The sequence below is a fragment of the Pongo pygmaeus genome, chromosome 6, assembly GCF_028885625.2.
Source record: "Pongo pygmaeus isolate AG05252 chromosome 6, NHGRI_mPonPyg2-v2.0_pri, whole genome shotgun sequence".
Classification (NCBI taxonomy): Eukaryota; Metazoa; Chordata; class Mammalia; order Primates; family Hominidae; genus Pongo; species Pongo pygmaeus.
In genome coordinates this window covers 84,596,269-84,619,557 of record NC_072379.2, presented here as the reverse complement: position 1 = coordinate 84,619,557, position 23,289 = coordinate 84,596,269, and the positions used below count along the sequence as shown (strand labels likewise).

At 35.4% G+C, this 23,289-nt stretch overlaps 1 protein-coding gene across 2 annotated transcripts in view; it reads left to right on the top strand.

Annotated features, from left to right (window-relative positions):
- The window catches only part of VPS50 (VPS50 subunit of EARP/GARPII complex), a 128,136-nt gene extending 106,220 nt beyond the window's left edge, over positions 1-21,916 (top strand). For both annotated transcript variants that reach the window (XM_054495329.2, XM_054495331.2), the window contains exons 22-28: positions 2,845-2,925; positions 10,111-10,259; positions 11,351-11,447; positions 12,515-12,673; positions 16,282-16,403; positions 18,526-18,715; positions 20,958-21,916. In XM_054495329.2, the coding sequence (XP_054351304.1) occupies positions 2,845-2,925; positions 10,111-10,259; positions 11,351-11,447; positions 12,515-12,673; positions 16,282-16,403; positions 18,526-18,715; positions 20,958-21,077 (918 nt within the window). In that variant the 3' untranslated portion in view covers positions 21,078-21,916. The remainder of the gene's footprint in view (positions 1-2,844; positions 2,926-10,110; positions 10,260-11,350; positions 11,448-12,514; positions 12,674-16,281; positions 16,404-18,525; positions 18,716-20,957) is intronic.
- Positions 21,917-23,289: the final 1,373 nt, after the last annotated feature.

The window sequence follows — 23,289 nt, the reverse complement described above, 5'->3', positions numbered from 1 at the left end:
CCAAAACATTTTTGAAGACCAGAGTTAGAGGATTTTTATACCTGATTTCACGAAGGCTTACTCCAGAGCTACAGTAATTGATAAAGTGTGGTACTGGCCTAACGGTAGATCAGTGCAACAGAAATAGACACACTTACATGATCAATTGATTTTTGAAAAGACCACTAAGGCAGTTCATTAGAGAAAATAGTTTTTTTAGCAAGTGGTGTGGGCACACTTGGATATAAGTATGAAAAGAAAAAAAAAGCCTCAACCCCTTCATACCATACACAAGAATATAAATAACCATTGTTTGTAAGACCTAAAGAAGTTCCAAAACTATGAAACTTCTAGAAAAAACTGGGAGAAAATCTTTGTGACATTTGGGTTAGGCATATGCTTCTTTGAAAAGACACAAGAAGCATGAAGCATAAAAGAAAATATTGATAAAATGGGCTTCCTCATGGTTAACAACATTTGCTAAAGAGGCAGAAATACGAAAAGGCAAGTCAGACCAGGAGAAAATTTTGCAAACCATACTGAAAAAGGGCATGTTTACACAAAGTGTAAACAACTCTTACAACTCCTCAATAAGAAAACAACCCACTTAAAAAATGGGAAGAGATTTTATCAGGTATCTGCACTGCAAAAGAAGGTATGAGAATGGCTAATTAGCACATGAGAAGATGTTTGACATCACTGTCATCAGAGAAGTGCATGTTAAAAGCACATTGCAATACTTCTGTGCAACCACTAGAATGGCTAGTTAAAAGGACTGACAGTATTAAGAATTGGCAAGTTTGTGGAGTCTTTTAGTCTGCTCGAACTTCCATAGCAAAATAGCATAGACTCGGCTGCTAAAGAACAGAAATTTATTTCTCACAGTTCTGGAGGCTAGAAAGTCCAAGATCAAGGTGGTGGCCAATTCATTTTCTGATGGGGGCACCCTTTCTGGCTAGCAGATGGTTGCTTTCTGCCTGTGTCTTCACATGGCCTTTCCTTTGATCATGTGGAAGGAGATAGTAAGCTCTCTAGTGTCTCTTCTTATAATGGCACTAATCCCATCATACCAGGGACCCACCCTCATGACCTCAGCTAAAGCTGATTTTATCTCCCAAAAGCCCCATCTCCAAATGCTATCACATTAGGGGTTAGGGTGTCAACATGCATTTTGAGGGAAAACACAAACATTTAGTCCATGACATGGAACAAATAGAATTCACATACATTGTGTGTAGAAATGAAAACAGTACAGCTACTTTAGAAAACAACGTGGAAGTACCTTATAAGGTTAAAAACATATTTAGTATATGAATTAGAAAATCGATTTCTAGTTATTTACCCAAGAGAAGTGAAAATAATATATGTCCAGACAAGGACACACACATGAATGTTCATGGTGACATTATTCAAATAGCCCAAAACTGGAACCCAAATGTTAATTGACCGAATCAGTAAACTGAACAAGTAAAGACATTGTACTGTATCCATACTACTAAATACAGTAAAGCAATAAAACACTACAAAATACCACCAGACTCAACACGGATGAATCTCAAAAGCATTCTGAGTAAAACACATCAAACACAAAAGATTATGTACTATGTGATTCCATTTATATGAAATTTTAGAAAAGGCAAAAACTACAGTGAGAGAAAGCAGGTCAGGGGTTAAGGGTGAGGGAAGGGGATAAGGGGATAAGCGGATAAGGGCAAAGGGTATGAGGACATTTTTAAGGGGGAGGGAACTCTATCTTTATTATGGTGCTGGTTGTGAGATTGTATGCTATTACCAAATTCATCAAACTGTATACTTAAAAGGACTGAATGTAATTTATACATAAATAATACCTTAATGAAAATAGAAGAAAAATGGATTAGTGAAGTTTATAAAACCTGGAGAAAATAAAATGTATTAAATATTATAAAATTAGCATATAAAAGTTCATGTTTTATTGCACAGTGTTATGGCACAACTATTTTCACATTAAGACTCTGACACGTGTAAATAATTTCTCATTCTTGTATCTCAAATGGGAGAGGAAGAGGAATAATAAATGTTCATGTATGCTTGTGTGTGTGTATAGTCACATAGTCATACATACATAATTTCTATGACTGTGTTAATGACATACATTTTATAGCTTACTCTTAATAATGTTTGAAATTTATTGGCTCATAGAGAACATTGTAACATTTTTCCAAATGCCTTTAACTATGTATGATTACCTCTAAATTAAATTTATTTTCATCAATGGAATCATCACACAAGGAGCTGACTAACTGGCTTTTCATGTCTTATTCTTACCCTTCTCATTTATGCTCTTGTGTGAAGGTTTTTATAAATGCTTTGGCTTTGTTGTAGTGAATAGATTTCTATCTATACTGTGAAATGTTTACCAAGCCTAATAGAAAATTGTATTGATTTTTGAATGAGGAGTTAAGCTATCGCCAATTTGTATAAATAAGAAAAAAATATAAATAACTTTATGTTGTTATGCTGCCACATGAACACAGCACAGCATACCTTACATACAACAGAGTGTAATATGTTTATCTAAAATATCAAGTTTTGCAACTAAAAATAATGACTCGTGAGAAAGAAGTTCTGGAGAACTCTCTCCTGATAATTCTTAAGATTGACAGATGTTAGTGTGTCCTGTAAATGCACACAGGTAAATGTTTCTTTGGTTCCCTTGAGATTTGACTCCTTTGCTTGATGTGCTAGAATTTGTAAATGCAATTTGGAAACCCTCTGAAGGCTAAGTATCTGAGTGAAAACTCATCAAATACCTTGGTTAATTTGAAGATGTAACATTTGCAAGATGATCTTTAGAATGATATAACAAGCCTTTTTCTTTTTCAGTTGGAATCAACAGGACTCGGCCTTAGTAGTAGCAGACTAAGAACAACTCTAAACAGAATACAAGAAAGCCTTATTGATCTAGTAAGTAACGAATTGGAATAAATTCTTTTGGATTATATAAAATGGAAATTAGCTATTCAATCAATTTCGTATAAATGTGTGTCTGTATGTATTGAGTAGCTGAGTCTTCAGAATTAAATGAGTGCATATAGGAAGTAAAACAGAGGTTGCTTATAGTCTGATCAGAGAGAAACTAGTATACATAAAAGAATATGATATTGAGCATATGTCTAGCACAAGTTCAAAGAAGAGAAAGGTTTATGTGAAAAACTAATATCAGAGGAGGACTAAAGGAAGAAGTGACACTTGTGCTAGGCTTCAAAGACCAGGCATAGGATTAATGGGAAAGAGAAAAGTCTCTGAATTAAGGTACACAGGGTGAGCAAGGGCCTTGAGGTGGGTGCAGCCCGAAGTTTGACAGATCTTATGATTGGGACACTGGTATATGCTGCAGAGTTAGGTTGCAGAGAGTGTTTGGGACACTTTATAAACGGCTTTGAAATTCAAGGAGAAAGTTTGGGTTTAGTTTGCTGTGTAGTAGGGAGCCTGGTTCTTGACTGTTGTCACAGGATGAAATACATGTTTTAAGAAGATAGGTTAGATAGCAACACAGGGTTGACCTCCTGTACTGTTTCAGCTAACGTAAGCATTTAAAATGAGAAAAACTTTTTTTCTTGTGGTTGGTCACTGTAGCCAGAAATTTATGTTGTTCAGACGTTTGTCCACATCTACTTTAACCCCAGGCTTCTCTGACTTTTCCTTTATTCCTTCAACCTAACACAAACAAGCAATCATTTTCCTCCTTTTTCATAAGCTCTATATTATGTGCATACCTCTGTTATTGAAGCTTTTTATAAAGCCATGATTATTAATTCTTTTAAGAAATACTGTTGCAACAATTGTTATAGCATTGTTATAGAGCTGGGAATTCATCAGTCCACAGAAGAGATAATTCCTCTCTTCGAACTTGTATTTTTTTGGAGCAGAGAGACAAACAAATGTGTAACATAGTGTCAGATACTCGTGAGTACTAAGATGAAACTGAAGCAGTGATAGGATGGGGATCTTGAGCAGAGATGTAAATAATGTGAGTGAGGCATGTACTGATATCTCAGGTGAGCGCTGTTTGGGCAGAAGAAATAACTGATATCCTTCTCTCTTAACATTTGGAGATCCTTCATTTTTAAAAATATAGTCATATCACTTACCTTGGCACATAGCATTGCTTCAGTAAATGTTCATAGAGTAGATGAATATACTCCAGTCCCTGAGTTTCTTGTTTCTTGGCATAACTTGGCTTGTTTTTTTGGTTTTGATACTTGTTTAATCCTTGATCTTCAATTTCAGAGTCAAGGCTCCTTATTTGACCCCCCTTTTTGTTTCTCTCTTTTCTTTTTTTAGTCTTTGTTTTGTAAAATCCATTGGTCTCAGCCCCACTTGCAGTTTTCTGTGTTTCAATTTTGATTCTTCTTGATACTTAAGTATAACCTTGAGCATCAAATCTTATTCTGAAGTTCTTAGTCCACAGCTAAAGTTTTTCTTAGTTCTTACTGAAAGTCCCAAGATTGATGGGCCAAATTTTACCACTAGGGCCATTCACCCTGGCATTTCTGTGTCATCCCTGCTAGCTACTGTCTTGTGATCATCAAACTCCAGTTCTAGATTTGACCCTTAAGATATGGATTTCTGCCTCAGCTTTTACCGCATAGTGTATAATGAATTATTACTCATACTGATAAACATTGGTTTGTTATTTTAGAAAATATATTTGTCATTTACTAGAACTTGCTTGATCTCAGGATTTTTTAAGCTGGTATGTATTTTCTTCCCTTCATTAATTTGCATTTACATTGGCAGAGTACATTAATTGATCTCTTGCTACTCAATACATTCTTTGGCTACTAAAATAATTTATAGCTTAATCAATCTGAAACCAACTAGATGGAAGTAATATTTTTCCTTATATTTCTCTTGCATGTCAGTTAAAATCTTAATAAATACTTTTTTGGTAATTTTATTTTCTCCATATAGATATTCTAAGTTTTACTTCTCTTTAAGCTGTAAAAGGCAAAATAGAATCATTGTGGTCTTAAAAGTGCCACCTGAAATAATTTATCATGTAAATTCAATGTAAACTAAGAAAATTTGTCACATCAAATAAAAGTTTAAGAAAAGTTGTCTAATAGGAAAAGTAAGAAAGGAAGCTGGTATACGCGATAGTGACAGCAGAAAGTTGAATTTTTAGTTATCCATTTGGTTATGCTAACTAAATTGTTTGCTTTAAGACCTTTAGCCAACTTATTTATTTATTTGCTTATGAGACAGTCTCAGTCTGTCACCCAGGCTGGAGTGCAGTGGTAAGATCTTGTCTCACTGCAACCTCCACCTCCCAGGTTCAAGCAATGCTCCTGCCTCAGCCTCCCGAGTAGCTGGAATTACAGGCTGTCACCACCACGCCTGGCTAGTTTTTGTATTTTTAGTAGAGACGGGTTCGCCATGTTGGCCGGGCTGGTCTTGAACTCCTGACCTCAGGTGATCCTCTTGCCTCAGCCTCCCAAAGTGCGGGGATTACAGGCATGAGCCACTGCACCCGGGCCTTTAGCCAACTTTAAATCTTTGATAATAAAAAGTATTTTAAATTTGTCCAGAAAAAATCATAAATATGAATTCTCTTTGTAGTGGTACATTGGTGGTAGGAAAGGCTAAAAAATATGACTCTCACTGTGAAAATAAAGGTGGTTAAGGTTTCATTTTTCAGTCTTTAAAGGGTTATATCCTTTACTTATTGTACTTCTGTAAACTGAAACAGCCAGTTTAGGAGCTTTTTATTTAAGTGTGCAGTAAGCACGTACCATTTATTTATGTCAGCTTGACATTTTCCTGACTCTCTTGCTCTCTTCAAGCGTATTTTCCTAAATATAAACACAGAACTTTAGTCTTTAAGCAAATAATTATCATAAATTTTATGCCTCAAATGCCAGGCATACAACTGGGAACAAAGGAAGGTATTTTAATGAAAGCCTTTTGAAGTGGGGGCAACAATTCCAGTGATCTTCTAAAGAATGCTTTTGTGAAAGAGCTCCCTGAGTAGAAGGGAACTCAGTGCATTTGTGTTGGAGGCACTAAGGAGGTAGTTAGGTAAATGCTTTTGGCTCCTCTTGTCATATGAAAGATAACTGTATTCTCTCGGACTATAGATATACCCTCTCCTTGCCTTCCATTATTTTCTAGAGCCACCTCTCTGTTCTATCCCTAATTAACTAGTTAGTACCTAAATTCAAAGAAACTTTTAGTTTTATATTGTGTATATGATATCTAATCCAAAAGAATGAAATTTAAAAGTAACTGCTATTATAAGTGTGTGGTATTCGTGGGGATCCTTGAGCTAGCTATTTTGAGTTTGAGATTGTACAATATTGTCAGAAAATTCATATCAGATTTAGCTTAATTATACAATATTTTAAAAGCAGAAGTGTTTGATGCTTAGAAAGGGTTTTGTTATACTATTGGTGTATAATCTTCCAAGTTTTTACTCATAAAAGGAAACTTATCTGTGCTCATTTAACCTGTACAGCATTCATACATACCTAGTAACTGTCAGCTTCTGCTTGAACATCTCCAGGGATGTTTTTTTTGGGAACTCATAACCACCTAAAGCAGCCCTGCTTGCCTTAAGTCTGCCTGATAGAATGTGCTTTGTTATGATGTAACCATATATGCTTCTCTCTTGAACTATTTTCTGTTATTTCTATTTCTGCCTCTTTTGGACCACTTTGAGTAGCCACCCATTTTGCCCAAGTGAGTCATTTCTTCTCCCAGTTCCTTTATTCGTTTTTCATGTTTCAGAGTTTTAGGTCTCCTCACCATTCTTTGACTTGTTCTGAAATAGGTATTTACAACTCCGAACTAAGAAGAAAATTGAGAGCACTCTAAGAGGTATTGGAAGCAGACAGAAAACGAGCTATGTGATGAGGGTACAGGATGAGATACAAGATAGTTGGATAGCTATCTTTATTACTAATTCATTCAACAATACATATTGCATGCCTAGGTACTTTGTGGTAGACTGATGGTCCCTGGAGTGGAGGAGGCAGTTAAGGAATAAATGAAGATCTAATTTAACATCAGATTGTGTTGCAAACAATGAAGAACTTAGGTGAGAAGGACAGAGAGAGAAAGGGTGTAATTTTATTTGGGCAGTTAGAGAAGATCCCTCTGGAAAGGAACATTGAAGAAGATCCCTAAAGGAAATAGGAGAGTGAGCCACCCATATTGAACAAATGTTTATTTAGTATCTGTCTATTGAACAGTATATATGGTGCCAAGCACTGTTCTAGGAATTAAGGATACAATTGTAGGGGAAGGTGGGGAAGCCAGACGAAACTCCCTACCCATATGTAGAGTTTATTTTCTAGTAGGGGGAAGATATTTTGGGGAACAGTGTTTTAGGCTAGAGTCAGTTGTAAACAGATAATAGCATGGTAACATGTTTAGACTTTTTCCTGGAAGGGTTGGATTGAGGCTTTAAAACCAGGGAGTGTTATGATCACATCTCTATTTGAGAAAAGTTGACATCAGTATTGTAGAAAAATCATTCAGTTAACTGTGTGGAAACTGGCATAGAAATAGGAGAAGCTAGAGACAGAGCTCTCTATTCATGGGCTTTTAGAATAGTCCAGTCAAGACTGCTAAGGAGCCTGTGACCTGTTTAAATAGTAACGTCGGGAAGGAACAAACAAGAGAGGTGTCTGTTTAGGCATGTTTTAGTGATTGATTGGATGTGGAAGGTGAGGAAGAAGGGGAGTCATGAATGACTGTAAGGTTCCTTACTTGTTTCTTATCAATAACTACTAGAATTAAATAGCATAGACAACCAATTGGTGCCAAACAGTATTTAATTTTGTGAATTTTTATTCTTTTTTTTTTCTGCTGGAGTAGGGTTATTTCCTTTTTAGAGGGAAATGAATGATGGAGATATGACATTAACTAACTTGCATGGATCCATGATCCTGCTTCTCCCTAGAGGAAGCACAGTTATTCCCAAACTAACTTTTAAATGCTAATTGAGTAATTAGAGATTGAAAAGAGACACTGTCTTTAGGAGAAGGTAGGAAATAAAAAAAAAAAAAAAAACAGAACTAAAGAATTACACCACTTTCTAACTTGAAAAGTTTTATAATTTTTATTTGCATTTTGCTAAATTTATAGGAGTAAATTATACATATGCATTTGATGTCTCATTTATTCATATGGAAAATAATTGGAGATTTGTTACTATCAAGTTGCTTTAAAAAGTAATCTAGTTTTATATTTTGTACACTATTAGATGCGTTTACATGCAATTTTGGTGCTAAATTTTCTTTGGGGGTTTTTTAAAGCTATTTTATTTGCATTTAAACATTTAGTTTTGCTATCTGCCTACTCATATGTTCTCACCTTGAAACTCCATAATAGAGATAACCATGGAGTGTTTTCCATACTGAAAGTAGTACATAAACTGCAGAGGTTGTATTATATAATGTTTAGCGTCTCTTCTAACTCTGTCATTCTATGATTCAATCAACATTTTAAAACTTTGAGTGGGGGCAGGGGTTAACTTGTATTCAGGTTAACTTTAAAAAACATATTAGCATTTTTGTACTATGAGCTATTGCTTACCTTACATAGCTTTTATTCTATTTTTTTTTCTTGTTGTAAATTTCTCTTATGGAATTTTTTAAAAAATGTAATGAATGGAATTCATTGCCATGTCAGTACTGCAAAACTCTATACTTAAAGTATAATGACCATTTGTAATTCAAGCTCATTGTTATTAGAAATATATTTGGTTATAAAAGTTCTTAATGGCCTTCACAGTGAAGTGACTCTGGTTTATACTGTCATCAGTGATGTTAAGATTCCTGCAGTGTCACTACCTTGACCTCTCTCCTTCGTGCCCCAGAAAACAATAATTAAAAGTCTCTTTCTCTGAGGTGTAATGCAGCAACTATTCAAATAACTGTTATGATGATGCCAGTATTCTAAACAGCCTTCTTTCATGTTCGCTGTACAAAGGGAAACTTATTCACCAAAATAAGTTTATATTAAGTTAAATATTGAAATATTTGGAGTGATTGGTAACTCTTGAGCTGGCAGTCTTCTGGTACTCTGTCAGCTACTCCAAGTAGCCAGCCTTGTGCATCTTTACCCATGATCTCAAGATATTCCCACCCTCCTGGCAAAAAAAGGTGGCCAGTGTGCCTGTGAGTTGAAATGTGTTTTTGTTTTTTTAACTGTTTGCTAAGAGCTTAGTAAAAAATGAGTCCCTTGCTATGTATTGAGGAGAAGTTGAGTAAGTGTATCTTTGAAACTCTTCCTTTGCCAACCTGTTTGTTTACAATATAGGATATGTTTATATGAAGTCCAAGAATGTACATAACTCATATCCAAGGCATTCCTTGCCTGGCATCAGAATACCTAGAAAGGTAAATTAGTAATGAGAAGATTTCTAGTGAGTATATCATCAGATGAAAGTAAAACTGAGAAATTTGAAGTCTGATGAAGTTTTCCCGACCACAAATTAGACTGCATCACTCCTGTTGACTAGACGGCTGTGTAACTGAATCAGTGGTTCTCTCCTGAACAGTGCTGAAGAGCCCGGCACACCCTGCTTCCTGGGTATCCCTTTCCTTTGTTCACATTGACCATCTTCCTTCTTATCAGTAGTCTGTCCCCAGACATATACAATACAGTTGGCTCTGTTCTAGTTTATAACTTCATTCTAGTCCTGCCTTCTTGAGATTATATACCAAGGTAACCTTCATTAAAATTTGGGTGTGAGATGGTTAATCAAACCATAATTTTGGATTTATCAGTGTGGTTCTCAAGGGGTAATCATATTTCTCTCATTTACAAGTTCTTGAGGGCCATCTCACTGTTGTCACTATGAAACATCTGTCAATTCATAAAGAGTCCTTGTGTTGACAGACTTTAGGTCATGCACAGATGGCAGCATGTAGAGTTGGATGATATCATGTAGGCTTATTCTCACTTAGGATTAAAAAGAAGGTTCCAATAGTTACAAACATGAAAGCAGGATAAAAGGAACTGAACCTAAATGTAATTAACATATGCCCCAAGAGTATTTTAATTCTAGTTTTTTCAAAATCACGTGGTTTATTACTGTTAGATTTGTTATTCCAGGTTGTGTATGTATTGTATTTTCAGGAAGTTTCAGCTGATCCTACTGCCACACTCACAGCAGCAGAAGAAAGAAAGGAGAAGGTGCCAAGTCCACACCTCAGTCACCTAGTGGTTTTGACATCTGGGGATACGTTGTATGGGTTGGCAGAAAGAGTGGTAGCCACGGAATCCTTGTAAGTTGTTCAAAACAGTTGCGTTGCCATTAAATATTTAAGCAAGTTTATAAAAGAAGCATTGTTTAATTAGACTTCTAGTTAGCTGCATACATCTGCCACTTCTAAATGTCCCTTGTATGTTTCTGAGAAGTATATTCTAACACAGATTACCAATTGATTTTTTTAAACTGCATGGTTGGTTTTTCAGTTATAGAAATGGAAAGAAGGAAATTTTTTAATTTTCAGTCTTTAACAACATGATCCATGTTTTAAGTACAACTTTAAAAAGCATTATACTATGCTTCATATTTTCCTATTGATGACTTATGATCCTAGGGGAAGCTGTAGTTGCATTGTCAATTTAGTGTTAAGTATAGGTGACCCTTGACATCAATAAGAATGCTTCCTGAGCTTTATAAATCCCCAAAGTTAGTAATACAATTAATGCATATAACTTCTTTGGCATTTCTATAAAATGTAGTCCAATATAACGTAAGAGTTTTTGCATTAGTAAGAAAAAGCAGAAAAAGACAGTGCCTGGATGCAGTGCATCTGCAGGCAGTAGTCCAGGCTCCTTCACCAGCCCACTGACTCCCATTCCTGTACCCAGCCTCTGGCACCTGTCAGTCATTCATCTGTGATACTCAGCCAAGTTACAGTCTGCTGCCTATTAGGAATGTTGGGGTTACTTCTGAAAAGTGTCAGATATTGAATCTGAGATTTCAAGAGTCTGTTGTATATAACTGAATGAGATCTTTAAAAGAAATCCTTTAAAAAAATACCCTTGTGTTCTTTTTTCAACCTGCTACTCTGGGCTCACATCTTACATTTGAAGCACATGACTCTACACCTCATTGTAAGCTGCTTGGCTCCTTTGAAGTTGTTCTTCTTTCACCTCAACTTCCATTCAGTCATAAACTCAGCATTATTTATTGTGTAGATTATAAATGAACATGTCAAGTGGTAGTACAGGGTCGTCCACTAAAGTGGAAAGTAATTTTTATTGTTAAAGTTTTGCTCAGAAATGTTAAAAAATACTTATACGAAAGCATGACAGGCTCTAAATCCTACACAATTTGTTTACACAGTGGGTTGTTTATTCCCTTTAGGGTATTCTTGGCTGAACAGTTTGAGTTCCTTCAGCCACATCTGGATGCTGTGATGCCTGCAGTCAAAAAGCCCTTTCTTCAGCAGTTCTATTCTCAGGTCAGACATGGTCTTGTATGTCATTTCAACTGTGAGGAAAATAGGACTGTCACAGATTATTTAGATTGTTTGTTTTTTTAACTGGAAGTCAGTCTTGAAACCCCAGGAGAGCCAGATAAAATATTCATTTATTCACTCATGAATTCCTACATTACATACATACTATTGAGCACCTCATGTAACTCTTAGACTAGTGAGAGAGAGAGAGCATCAGTGAAAACCGTTAAAATAAAGCATGGTAAGTACTGTGGTAAGGGGAAAGTGCCATGAGGGTGTTTAACCCAGACTGGAGAAGGGGAGAGGCTCTGGGTGGGAGAAGGTCATCTAGAAAGGCTATCTAGAGGAAGTAATGTTTAAACTGGACCAGCAGGGTAGAGAGGGTGAATGAGGGATGGATTCTAGACAAAGGGAATGGCATGTGTGAAGACCTGCAGGTGAGAAAGAGCATGGTGCATGCAAACAGCTGAGGAAAGCTCATTGGAGTAGGGAGGAAGTCTGGGGATGAGAAAGATGGCTGGGGCAATCAGCAGGAGCCACCGGCATGTAAAGCACCCTGCTTCAGGAGTTGGACTTTATTTGGAGGGCATGGAAGCTCCTGGAGGGTTTGAAACAGGTGAGTGGCATGGTTGGGTTTGTGTTTTAGAGTTTTCTGGGGGCATTGTGGAGAAAGGACTGTAGACGGCAGTCCTAGAGACAGGGAAACTAATTTGAAGGCTGCTGCAGTATTACAGGGGAGAGATGGTGGAATCCTGACATCATGTAGTGGGAGTGGAAATGGACAGAAGTGGAAGAATTTGAGAAGCAATTGCTAGGCTCCATGAAGCTCTCTAGTTCTTTTACAGTTGCAGTGTCAATGGCTTCAAGTTTATTGAATGTCTCAAAATTATGTTTTGAGTGAAGGCATTTGCCTTCACTCAAATATTCAAATTATTTTCATAATTTAAATCTCCAAATATATAATGTTTTATTTTCAGATATGATATATACTGGAAACAGGGGCAAGTATTGTTTATCAATATGATACTTTTAGAAAATAATTGTTTTCATTTCTGTGAAATTTATTTCAGACAGTCTCAACCGCCAGTGAACTACGCAAACCAATATACTGGATTGTAGCTGGTAAAGCCCTTGATTATGAACAGATGCTGCTCCTCATGGCTAATGTGAAATGGGATGTAAAAGAAATTATGTCACAGCACAATATATATGTAGATGCACTATTAAAGGCAAGTGTTCTGGGAAGCACCTTTGCTAAAGATCAATCTACTAAGAGAAGTGTTCCTTTATTGCAGTGGCCTAAAATAGTAAGATTATAGTTATTACATTTCTAGCATTGTGGTATTAAAGCCCCTGAATTGAAATAGGCTGACTTTCTGAATTTGTCTTCTATTAGCTCTAAGAATACGTCATAGATTTTTTTAGCTTTGTTCACTAATTTCCCATTTTGAGTTGTTGTATGTCGTGGCTGAGTTTCATATTATGTAATCTCAGTAGCCATCACTATAATGACACGAAGATATTTCTGTTTAATTAGAAATTATTTCTGTAGTTTAGCATAATATTCATTAGCAAGAGACCATGCCTCTGATTATTCGGGGTAAAAATCACACTACTTTTGCAGTGTGTCATACAAACACCTCTTTGGAGCCAATGACCTGTGTTTATACGTCTCCTGGAAAGAATTGTGGTTTTTTTTCATTGATGCATGAATAGATCTCTGTAGATCACCTGACATGTGTCACACGCTGATAGAAGTGCTGGCAGTATAGCTGTGAATTCAGGAACTTATGTGCCCTCAAGGAATTTACATGCCAGGGCAGAGATAGCAGTAAACAGATAAATTGAGATATAATGTCAGATGATGAATAATGCTGTGAAAAAAAAACCCAAAATCATCTGAAGAGAGAGAGAATGACAGGATGTGGGTGGAAGAGGAAGACCATGTATTTGTCATGCTCAGAGAAGGACCCTGATAAGGTGAGACTGGAGATGAGGGCTGAGGAAAGTAAGGAAATAAGGTGTGGAAAGAGCATCTGAGAAAATGAAAGTAACTTTCAGGAAAAATTTGTTTTCATTTTTGTAAATGAAAAGAAAATTGTCCCTTCTTAACCTCCTTATTTCAATCTCATTTACACAATCATTCTTACCTGCTTAGACCAAGTCAATAAATAAGAGCCTAGGACAGCTGAGAACCAATGAACAGAGCCATAGATTTAAAATGGAGATGGTAATGGAGTTCCTTCAGTCACCCAACTCCCAGCAATTTATAGTCCCCTTTGGAGGCCTAGGTTGAAGACTGTGAGGCTGTCTCCAGACTCCGGGACTAATTGTGCCAACATCAGTAAGCAATTGCTAGGAGTTTCCATAGAGATCTTAGCGGGGAATGACACCAAGGGTGCTCTATATTTGCCACTCTGGAATTCAGAGACCGTTGACCTTGAAAGATAATCAAAGAAATAACTTGGTTTCTAGAGCACCCCGGAGATTTCAGTTGCGTATTTTCATTTGTAATGTAAAAGATGAATGTAATTTATAAATAATGATACCTTTTTTTTTTTTTTTTTAACAATTCTGTTTTTGAAAAAATGGTTCTATTTTTTATGACATGCTGTCTTAGTCCTTTAGGATACTACAACAAAGTTCCACAGACTAGGTGGCTTATAAGCAGAGCAGTTATTTCTCACAGTTCTGGAGGCTGAGAAGTTCAAGATCAAGATCAAGGCTCAGGCAGATTTGGTGTCTAGTGAAGGTTTGATTTCTCACAGATGTCATCTTGCTGTACCCTAACATGGTAAAAAAGGCAAGGCAGCTCTCTGGGGCTCTTTTATAAGTGTGTTAATTCCCTTGGTGAGAGCTTGGCCCTCATGACCTAATCACTTTTAAAAAGCCCCACCTCCCAACACCATTACCCTGGGATTAGGATTTCAACATATGAATTTAAGGAGGATACAACATTCAGACCATAGAACATACTAACCATGATCCTTATAGGGGTGCAAGAAAAAAAGACTTCTGTGCTCAACAAATACACATGCTATGAGGAGGCTGCTTGTTTCAGTTATTTGTTATTCCAGTTATAAGAAAGAACTCGTGTTACTCAGATTATTAACCTGAGCCCAATTTTTAGCAGCTTAAGGCCTTCTTTAAGCATAAAGGTTAATTATCTGTGATAAGTTTTGTTCTTTCTATTACTTTTTTAAGTCTAAGCATCTAAATCTAAACAGTCTGCTTATGTTGCCCCAAAAGAATCATAAGCAAAATGAAATGTTTGTATGATTCATTTTATAACAAGTATTTTTGAGCATTTAATTTAGCAATAAGTAGAATGTTATTTTGTACAGAAAGCATTTTATACATATAGCTTTATCTTTTAAATAAAATATTGATGAAAAATATTGAATTATGAATCTTGAAATCCAAAGCAGTTTAAGAAATGCATAAATACAGTAACAAATACTACTACTCTCCTAGATCCATGAAACGAAACAACAGATAAAGAGCAATTATTTATATAGTTTTGATTTTCAAAGGTAAATTTTGTGAATTGACAATCCATTTCTTTTTAATAATTAAAAGCAATGAATTGTTAAAAATAGCAAGAAAAATTGTGATTTAGGAAGTAGCAAAAGAGCAGAGGATAACACAGTTGTCATTATATGATAGCCTGAGTGGTGATCAGATTAGATTTTTTTTTCTCCTGTGTGTTATTAGAAAAGTTGAACACATGTCAGTCTTGTTAAACATTGTGTAGCTTCTCTATTCAGGTAACTAAAGAAAAATGTCATTTTAAGTCTTCTTATATTTGAAATATATTGCCAGGGAACAGTCAACAGCATTTACTTCTGTAAACGAGTATATTTAAATAGTAATAGTCCAAAGAGACCAAAAACACATCCATTGAAGGCTAAACCTTCTGCTGTTTCCGTCTAATTATTGGAGTTGTCTAAATCAGGTATATGTATTTATATTTTTAGTATGATCATGTCATGAAAGACAATAAAAATATTCAGTTTTTCTATAGGTAATAGAAACTATATTTTATTGTTTCCGTTGTACTAAAAATTTGCAGCTAGAGTATGATTTTTTAATCATTTGGTATACAGGTTGAACATCCCAAATTCAAAAATCCAATATTTGAAATAATCCAGAATCTAAAACTTCTTGAGTGCCAGCATGACACTCAAAGGAACTGGTACATTGGAGCATTTCAGAATTCTGGTTTGAGATTTTCAGATTTGGGATTCTCAACCAGTAGGTATAATGCAAATATTCCAAAACTGGAAAAAATCTAGAGTCCAAAAATGCTTCTGGCCCCAAGCATTTTAGATAAGGCATCCTCAACCCATATAATTATTTACTTTTAAAAACTGTTTAGGAAAAATGATAATTTATTAGATTGCACTCTGAAGAGTATAGATACAAATCACAAATAGTTCTGAACTGAACGCATGTCAAACCATGTTTTTAAAACTGGGTTTCTTGAAGATATTTTTAAAGCCAAATTAGGTCGTTCAGCTCTATTAATCCGTACTGACAACCATAGAAAATTTTGAGACATTGGACATTGTTAACATTGTTTAATCAGTTAATGACACTTACTCCTTTTGCGATAAAATGTAGTGTACTCTGTACTATAACATAATCTATTCAAACTAGTGCATATATGTTTTTAAGGCCTTCATACTAAGTCCAAATTATCTTTGGCATTATCTTTTTTGATTTTACTTGGTTTGATTCTGAGTCTTTCTAAATCTTTTTTATTTAAACCATTTTTATGGGAAAGCATTGTGGCATTTTAATGATATTCACAAACGGCTACTATTTGTCTTCTTAGGAATTTGAGCAGTTTAACAGGAGGCTAAATGAAGTTTCTAAGAGAGTTCGCATACCCTTGCCTGTGTCTAATATACTTTGGGAACATTGTATACGATTGGCTAATCGAACTATCGTAGAAGGGTAAGTTTTTCATGAAAGCATTGTTTCTTTAATGACAAATTGTAATATATGAATAACATACGGTATTAATGGTTGGAGAGAATAAGTAGAAATAATAACTAGCAGACAAGTTTGGGATATAATTAGAGAAGAAACCTTAGACCCCCCTGTGTCTGTCTCTGTCTCTGCTTTCTTTTGTTGCTAGTGGCATAGAACCAGCTAGTAGATGACTGAGGAATGCAGAATCTAATGGTTATCTGAAAGTTAAACTAACATTACTTAATAATAAAATTATGATGATGATGATGATTGTTATACCCAACATTTTTTGAGCATTAACTATGTGTTATTTACTGAACCAAACATTTCACAGGATTATATCGCCAAACCTGAAATAAACTCTCTTTGGTAGGTAGTATGATTCTATTTTATCAATGAGAAAACCTAGTCTCAGAAAACCGAGGCTTAAAGAGGTTAGGTAACTTATCTAAGTTCACACAGTTTTTAAAGGCGTATGTACCCCTGATTTCTTTTTTTCTTTTCTTCTTTTTTTTGTTTTATTTGAGAGAGTCTTGTTTTGTTGCCCAGGCTGGAGTGCAGTGGTGCAATCTGGGCTCACTGCAGCCTCCGCCTCCTGGGCTCAAGCAATTCTTGTGCCTCAGCCTCCTGAGCAGCTGAAACTACAGGTGTGTGCCACCATGCCCGCTAACTTTTTGTATTTTTAGTAGAGATGGGGTTTCACCATGTTGGCCAAGCTGTTCTTGATCTCCTGGCCTCAAGTTAACCCACCCACCTCAGCCTCCCAAAGTACTGGGATTACAGGCGTGAGCCACCGTGCCTGGTTGTACTCCTGATTTCTGATGGTAAAATCAGCCCTCATAACCCTTATATCATCATTAATAATAATCACCATCATATCATTGTAAACTCTATAAATCTTTAATGTGTTGAAGTTATGGATCTATTAATAGTAATTTTCCCACTTACTCAGAGACCATGCTTACTCTGCCCATAACATCTAGGATACAAATAAGGATCAGTAATACATCTGAAATATCCCTGAGAAGCAAACAGCTATTTCAAAGACCCTGTACAGTGCTCTAGAATTGCACATCAGTTGAATTTTCACACTATCATTTGTCTGATTTTTCTTTTGTTCTCATTTGTTATACAAAAGAATGTATTAGAAAGTGGGAAGATGACAGTGACAAGCTGACAACAGTCGTGGCATTCTGTATTGAAACCAGCAGTGCTATAAATTATAAAAAGGCTGTGTCAAAAATCACGAATGAAGAGTATTTTAAATAAATTTGTTTAATTAAGTAGAAATGTGAATAATATATGTAATACTTCTGTATAAAATACTCTTTTTTTTAAAAAAAAAAAAAAAAGCTTGGTCACTTTAAATAAAATAAGCTTTTATTTTCTTGCAACTTTCCTTAAGGTTAAGTACCTCATTCCCACAGTTGGATTTTCCATATTCTGTATGATTGATTGAAGAAATGAAACATTGACTTAATGAGTAATAAAGTGTTGTATTGTTAGGGTTAGTATATTTGTCTTTATTACTAGTCCACCTTAAAACACACTGTTTCAGTAGTGTAGAATGTCAGAATAGGTCTATAAACTTTTTATCATGAAAAATATGTATATACTTTCTATGCTTACATGCTTACACATTTCTTTATGTTTTCAGAATGTTTGTGGGAGAATTATTCATTTGTTTCTTTTGCATTACATTGAATATTGAACAGTTTTATAAAACTAGGATTACTTTGAAGTATTCAAAGCTTAGTTTTATAAAGTAACTCTTGGCAGCCAGATTAACTGGAATACCAGTTTAACTTTCTTACAGACAATTATGTTGATTGAATACAGAGATCCGTGGTCTGTAGCACAACAAAGAGCCTTGAACTCATTGGATCTCTTTGCAAATGAGAAAACTGAGGCCCGCATAGGTAAAATGACAGGGCACAAACACAACCCAGTCTTTCTGACTCAAGGCTTATGTTCTCTATTTCCTATAACCCTCTCGTTTCTGGGGAATCTGTCCAAATATAGGTTAGAGAAAACTTCAAATACCTGACAGTTTTTTGTTTCTAATTATCCTATAATGTATTTTTTTTATTGTTTTGCATCTTAGATATGCCAATGTCAAGAAGTGCAGTAATGAGGGTCGTGCCCTGATGCAATTGGATTTTCAACAGTTTTTAATGAAACTTGAAAAACTAACAGATATTAGACCCATTCCTGATAAAGAATTTGTGGAAACTTATATTAAAGCTTATTACTTAACTGAGAATGACATGGAACGCTGGATCAAAGAGCACAGGGTGAGAGCTGGAAAATAGTTAATTAAGTTTTTATTCCTTTTTCTTTGTGCTGTTCTTGTTGGGTGTGTTATTTAACTCAAAATCATGAGAGTGAAATATAAAGAAACATTTGCTTTTTTAATACAAACTACTTAGGTCAATTCTTTGCCATATTCAGACTAAGGGCACTGTATCTAAGCAGTGCCCTTTGACTCATCAAATCTTTTTCAGCCCTTTGTGAACTGTTACTGTAATGATCTAGAAATACAGCCAAAGCCAAGACATTAGCTGTGTTTTTCCTGCAACTGTGTTATAGGAAAAGGCTGAAGTTGATAAATACTGAGACAGATTGAATACAGAAACAATGAAATGATTCATAAGCCATAATCGATTATGTAACTTAAACCTTCTCATACAAACCTTCTCGTACTCCTCAACGATGAAATGGTAACATCCTACACACTGACACATATTAGTGATGATTGAAGACATTAATATTTAAATGGCTAAACTTAACTTGCATCTTACATTAGATTTTACCTTTAATATAGATTTGATTATCTTTCTTTTGTATGACTATATAGATAAAGAAAAATACTATTGTTACGTAGGACACCGAATTTTTGACACAGTTCAACTCAGTGAGGTTGGTATGGGAAGCTTTTCTGTATATGGCATGTGTTAAAATCATCACCACATCCTCATTGCTTTAATAACTCTAGGATTTACATTTTCTTAACCTATGAATGTCATGGGTAAAAGCTAAGTCAAGTATTTGGGTAAGAAAATAAAGAATTATTTGTATATACCTGCTCAGACTCATCCTTTCTGGCCTTAACACTGTAAAGAGATAAAATGCATTAGCCTAGAACATTCACATTGGTGTGAATCTTGTGTGAACGTCCCCACTCTTAGTCAGTGTCGGATCTTTAGAAGCAAAGTAGGAATGTATGTGTTATTTTTAATGAGTTTGGCCAGGAAAGCCAGATTGAGAAAAACTTCACCACGTTTAGCTCCACGGACATTTGATAACCAAAATGTTAAACCTAGATGCAGATAGACTGCTTAATATTGCTAGAATCCATTTAGTAAAGTAAGCTGTAAACACTTCTGGGTTGGTACTGAGGAAAGGGTTTTGGGAAAGAGTACAAAGTAGCCGAGGAGGAAAGGCACAGCTCTAAATATACGTTATTTGATGCAAGAATGATGCCCATTTTTTGGATTTCCTCTTTTAATATAGTGGACTGATTTTTTTTTTTAGCTTAGTACTTTGAAAGAACTTTAACTGATTGATATTTGTAATTCAGTGACATTTCCCCAGCAGCAGCAGGGACTCTTTTCTGTCTTTGACGGAAACTTCCCACAATGATGAGTCCAGTGATCACTGACAATGGATCCTCACTGAGTGCTGAGTGGTTAAATGAGATTACTTACCAGGTGGGGACAAGTGCTCTCAGAGATCAGATACACAAGCTGAGCAGTTTGCCAAGTTTTTAAAATCAATTCTTTCTCCTATTTTGAAATTGTACTATATTTAGTGGTTACCTTCAATAAAGACACATTTTCTTTTCTTATTAGATAATAGTACACAGCTGTCTTTCCCTATCTGAACTCTTGCTATTCAACCTCCAGTACCAAGTCAGTCTGCAGAAATTTCTGATGAATCCCTGTTTATTCTCATCCTACCAATTCCGTATCTAAAATTCAGGAACCAGATGGATTTGGATTGCAAAAGATACTTGTAGTCTTAATTTTATGTGCAGCTCCCTGACTTTGTGATCCTTGTTACCTTATTCATTTGTTGTATCTTAGAAGAGTTGTTGTTCTGTTGTTGGAGATTTTTTTAACTAAAGTGTTTACAAAATGTAGAGGGCCAGAAAAATACTTCATCAGTAGCATTTAAAAAATTTGAAATGTCAGTATATTTTGATGACTCAATAACAAAGACTATTACAGAAACAAGTGTAAAGTGTGTGATCATCAAAGCGGTAAGAAGCATACGCATGTCAGATTGCTTTGCCATATTAAAACAGATTCTAGTGCTTACTGTTTCAAATGTGTACTATAGTATTCTTATTCCCTCCTATTACAGCTCAGTAAACAAACTGCCTTCCATGTCCCAACTGTAATTTCCACTGTTTTTCACTGATTTATAATGCTCAGTAACTATCCATTGCACCTGAATATCCACCTGTTCTTTCGTTGCACTGATCAGATGCATTCCTTTTAGGGTACTAAATTTGGACCTTTCTTCTTTGAGCAGGAATATTCAACGAAGCAGCTGACCAATCTGGTGAATGTTTGCCTGGGATCCCATATCAATAAGAAAGCAAGACAAAAACTTCTAGCAGCTATAGATGATATAGACAGACCTAAAAGATAATGAACACAGCTCTTTTTCCTCAATGGCATTGATCCTCACTCAACATATATGACCTGAAAGCCAGTTTTTTAATGCACTTCTGACAACTATCTGCTAAGAAAACTTTGTGCATGTTTTTTTTTGACTGGAAAGTGGAACATATTGAAATGTGTATGGTGTTCTCTTGACTTTTATATGCTGTGGTCTCTTCAACTTTTGGTCTCATTTGTTGTAATCTGAAATGATATTGTTGCCTTGTCATAACAATGGTTATGTGACTACAGTTATACATTTTACGGAAGAATGTGACTACAGTTATACATTTTACGGAAGAATGTACCATAAGTATATAATTAGAAGAACAGTGGCTTAATATATGTATGGGAAGTTTATGGAAAATGAAGTTGGCATTTTTCTACCCTCTGAGCTTGGTTCTTAATAAGCATAATGTGAGGGTGAATATGTAGTATCTCCTAATTATGAGCACTGCATGAGAATTAAAAAACACATGTAAGTAAAATAGTTGAAAAATCAGTTATGTTCTCTGTTTTTAAAATGTCAAAGTTTATGTCAGGGTTAATTTAGTTATAACAAAGTGATCATAAATGATGAATTTAATAAATATACTCTAGTATGATCAGCCTATGTGATACTACATTTTGATTTTTTGTGTGGCATGCAGATGTCATGAACTATAGTGCAGCTTTTAGCGTGTTCTAATTTTAATTGTTTTGTATCCTGAAACCAATGGTGAAAAGTAATTTCATTGACTGTACCTTTTCAATGCCTGAGTAGCATACAGAATCATGATTATGAGACTTTATCTTTCTTTATAAAAATATGTGGTTTTTTTGTTGAAAGTTTTGGTCTCTTTAAATTCAGATTTTGTCTTAGGACAGTAAAACCCAGGTTGAGTGACTCAGGAAACAGTTGTCTGCTAGTCACTCATAAATGTACGGTCATATGTTCACTCTTCTTAAATATCCACCTTTTGTAACACAAATGTAAAATAGTATCAGTCTAGCCAATGATCAACTCTGGAATCCACTTAGTCTTCAGTAAGTATGTGCTGTTCCTCTAAACTTTGCCCTGAAGGCAGGGATCTTCTCCTAATGTATGTGACATGAAAATCCATTTTCCATGTACTCTTGCCAACTGTCTGATAAGGAATTTTGTGTGTGTTCTTTCTGACTGGAGAGTGGAGGACATCTAAGCTTGTGTGGCATTGGTCCAATGATTGCCATGCATGACCTGTAACATCAGCAGCTCACGGAATCCTAAGGAATCATGTGAGAAACAGGCCTTGGGTCTTGTGAGTCTTCTGGGACCTAAGGTGATATAATGGATGGCACAGGATGGCATGTGATCAAGCATGGAGGTGATAAGGAAACAATTGCTACTCTGTGTCCATCAGTCCCTGCGATGTCTGTAAATGCACAGTGTAATGTGAAGCACTTTCAGAATATGTTTGTGTGTGTCTGTATCCTGAGTGTTTTCTTTTCATCCTCTCACGTCACAGTTCATTTACTGTCAATTTAAAACTTTCCTCTTGTAAAAAGGTATGAGTTTGGTGCCATTATGATTTGGTTGTGGCTAGATTATACACTTGTGAAGTAGATTCTGCCTGTAGCCATTATTTATATGCAGCCACTTGAAGAAAACAAACATGAGATAAGCTTGGTCCTTGAGTTTAAAATGGCATATTTAGCTGGGCACATAAAGAGCTAATCAATCTTTTAATTTTCAGTTGATGAAGAGCTGCTTATTTTTCTCTTCTACATGGATTTTATAGTTGGTTTCCTTCAATTTCTTCTTTAGTTGACCCTAGATAATATGAACAGGAATTACCTGCCTGGGAGAGCCCAGTGTTTTCAAGGTAATAGGAATTGATACAAAAGAATTACTTATCTATCTTGTTAGAGACTCCACCATGCAATCTGACAGACCTTTTAACCTACACTTACGTTGCTTTCTGCATCTTCAAAATGAAATGGTGGATCTTTTTAATGCTTTTTGAAAAAGGTTTCTTTGGTTTTTGGTTTTGTTTTTCTTTTTTTTTTTTTTGCATTAAAAGGTAGCTTAGTAAGTGCTAGCTAGCATCAAAACAGTAGCAGATTTGAGTCATGAAATTACCTCATCACAAGAGAGTTACCAGACATTTCTCAAATACTTTATACAGTAATATTAAATTATAACCATGTAACATTTTATGAAACTAATTTTAAGATAAATA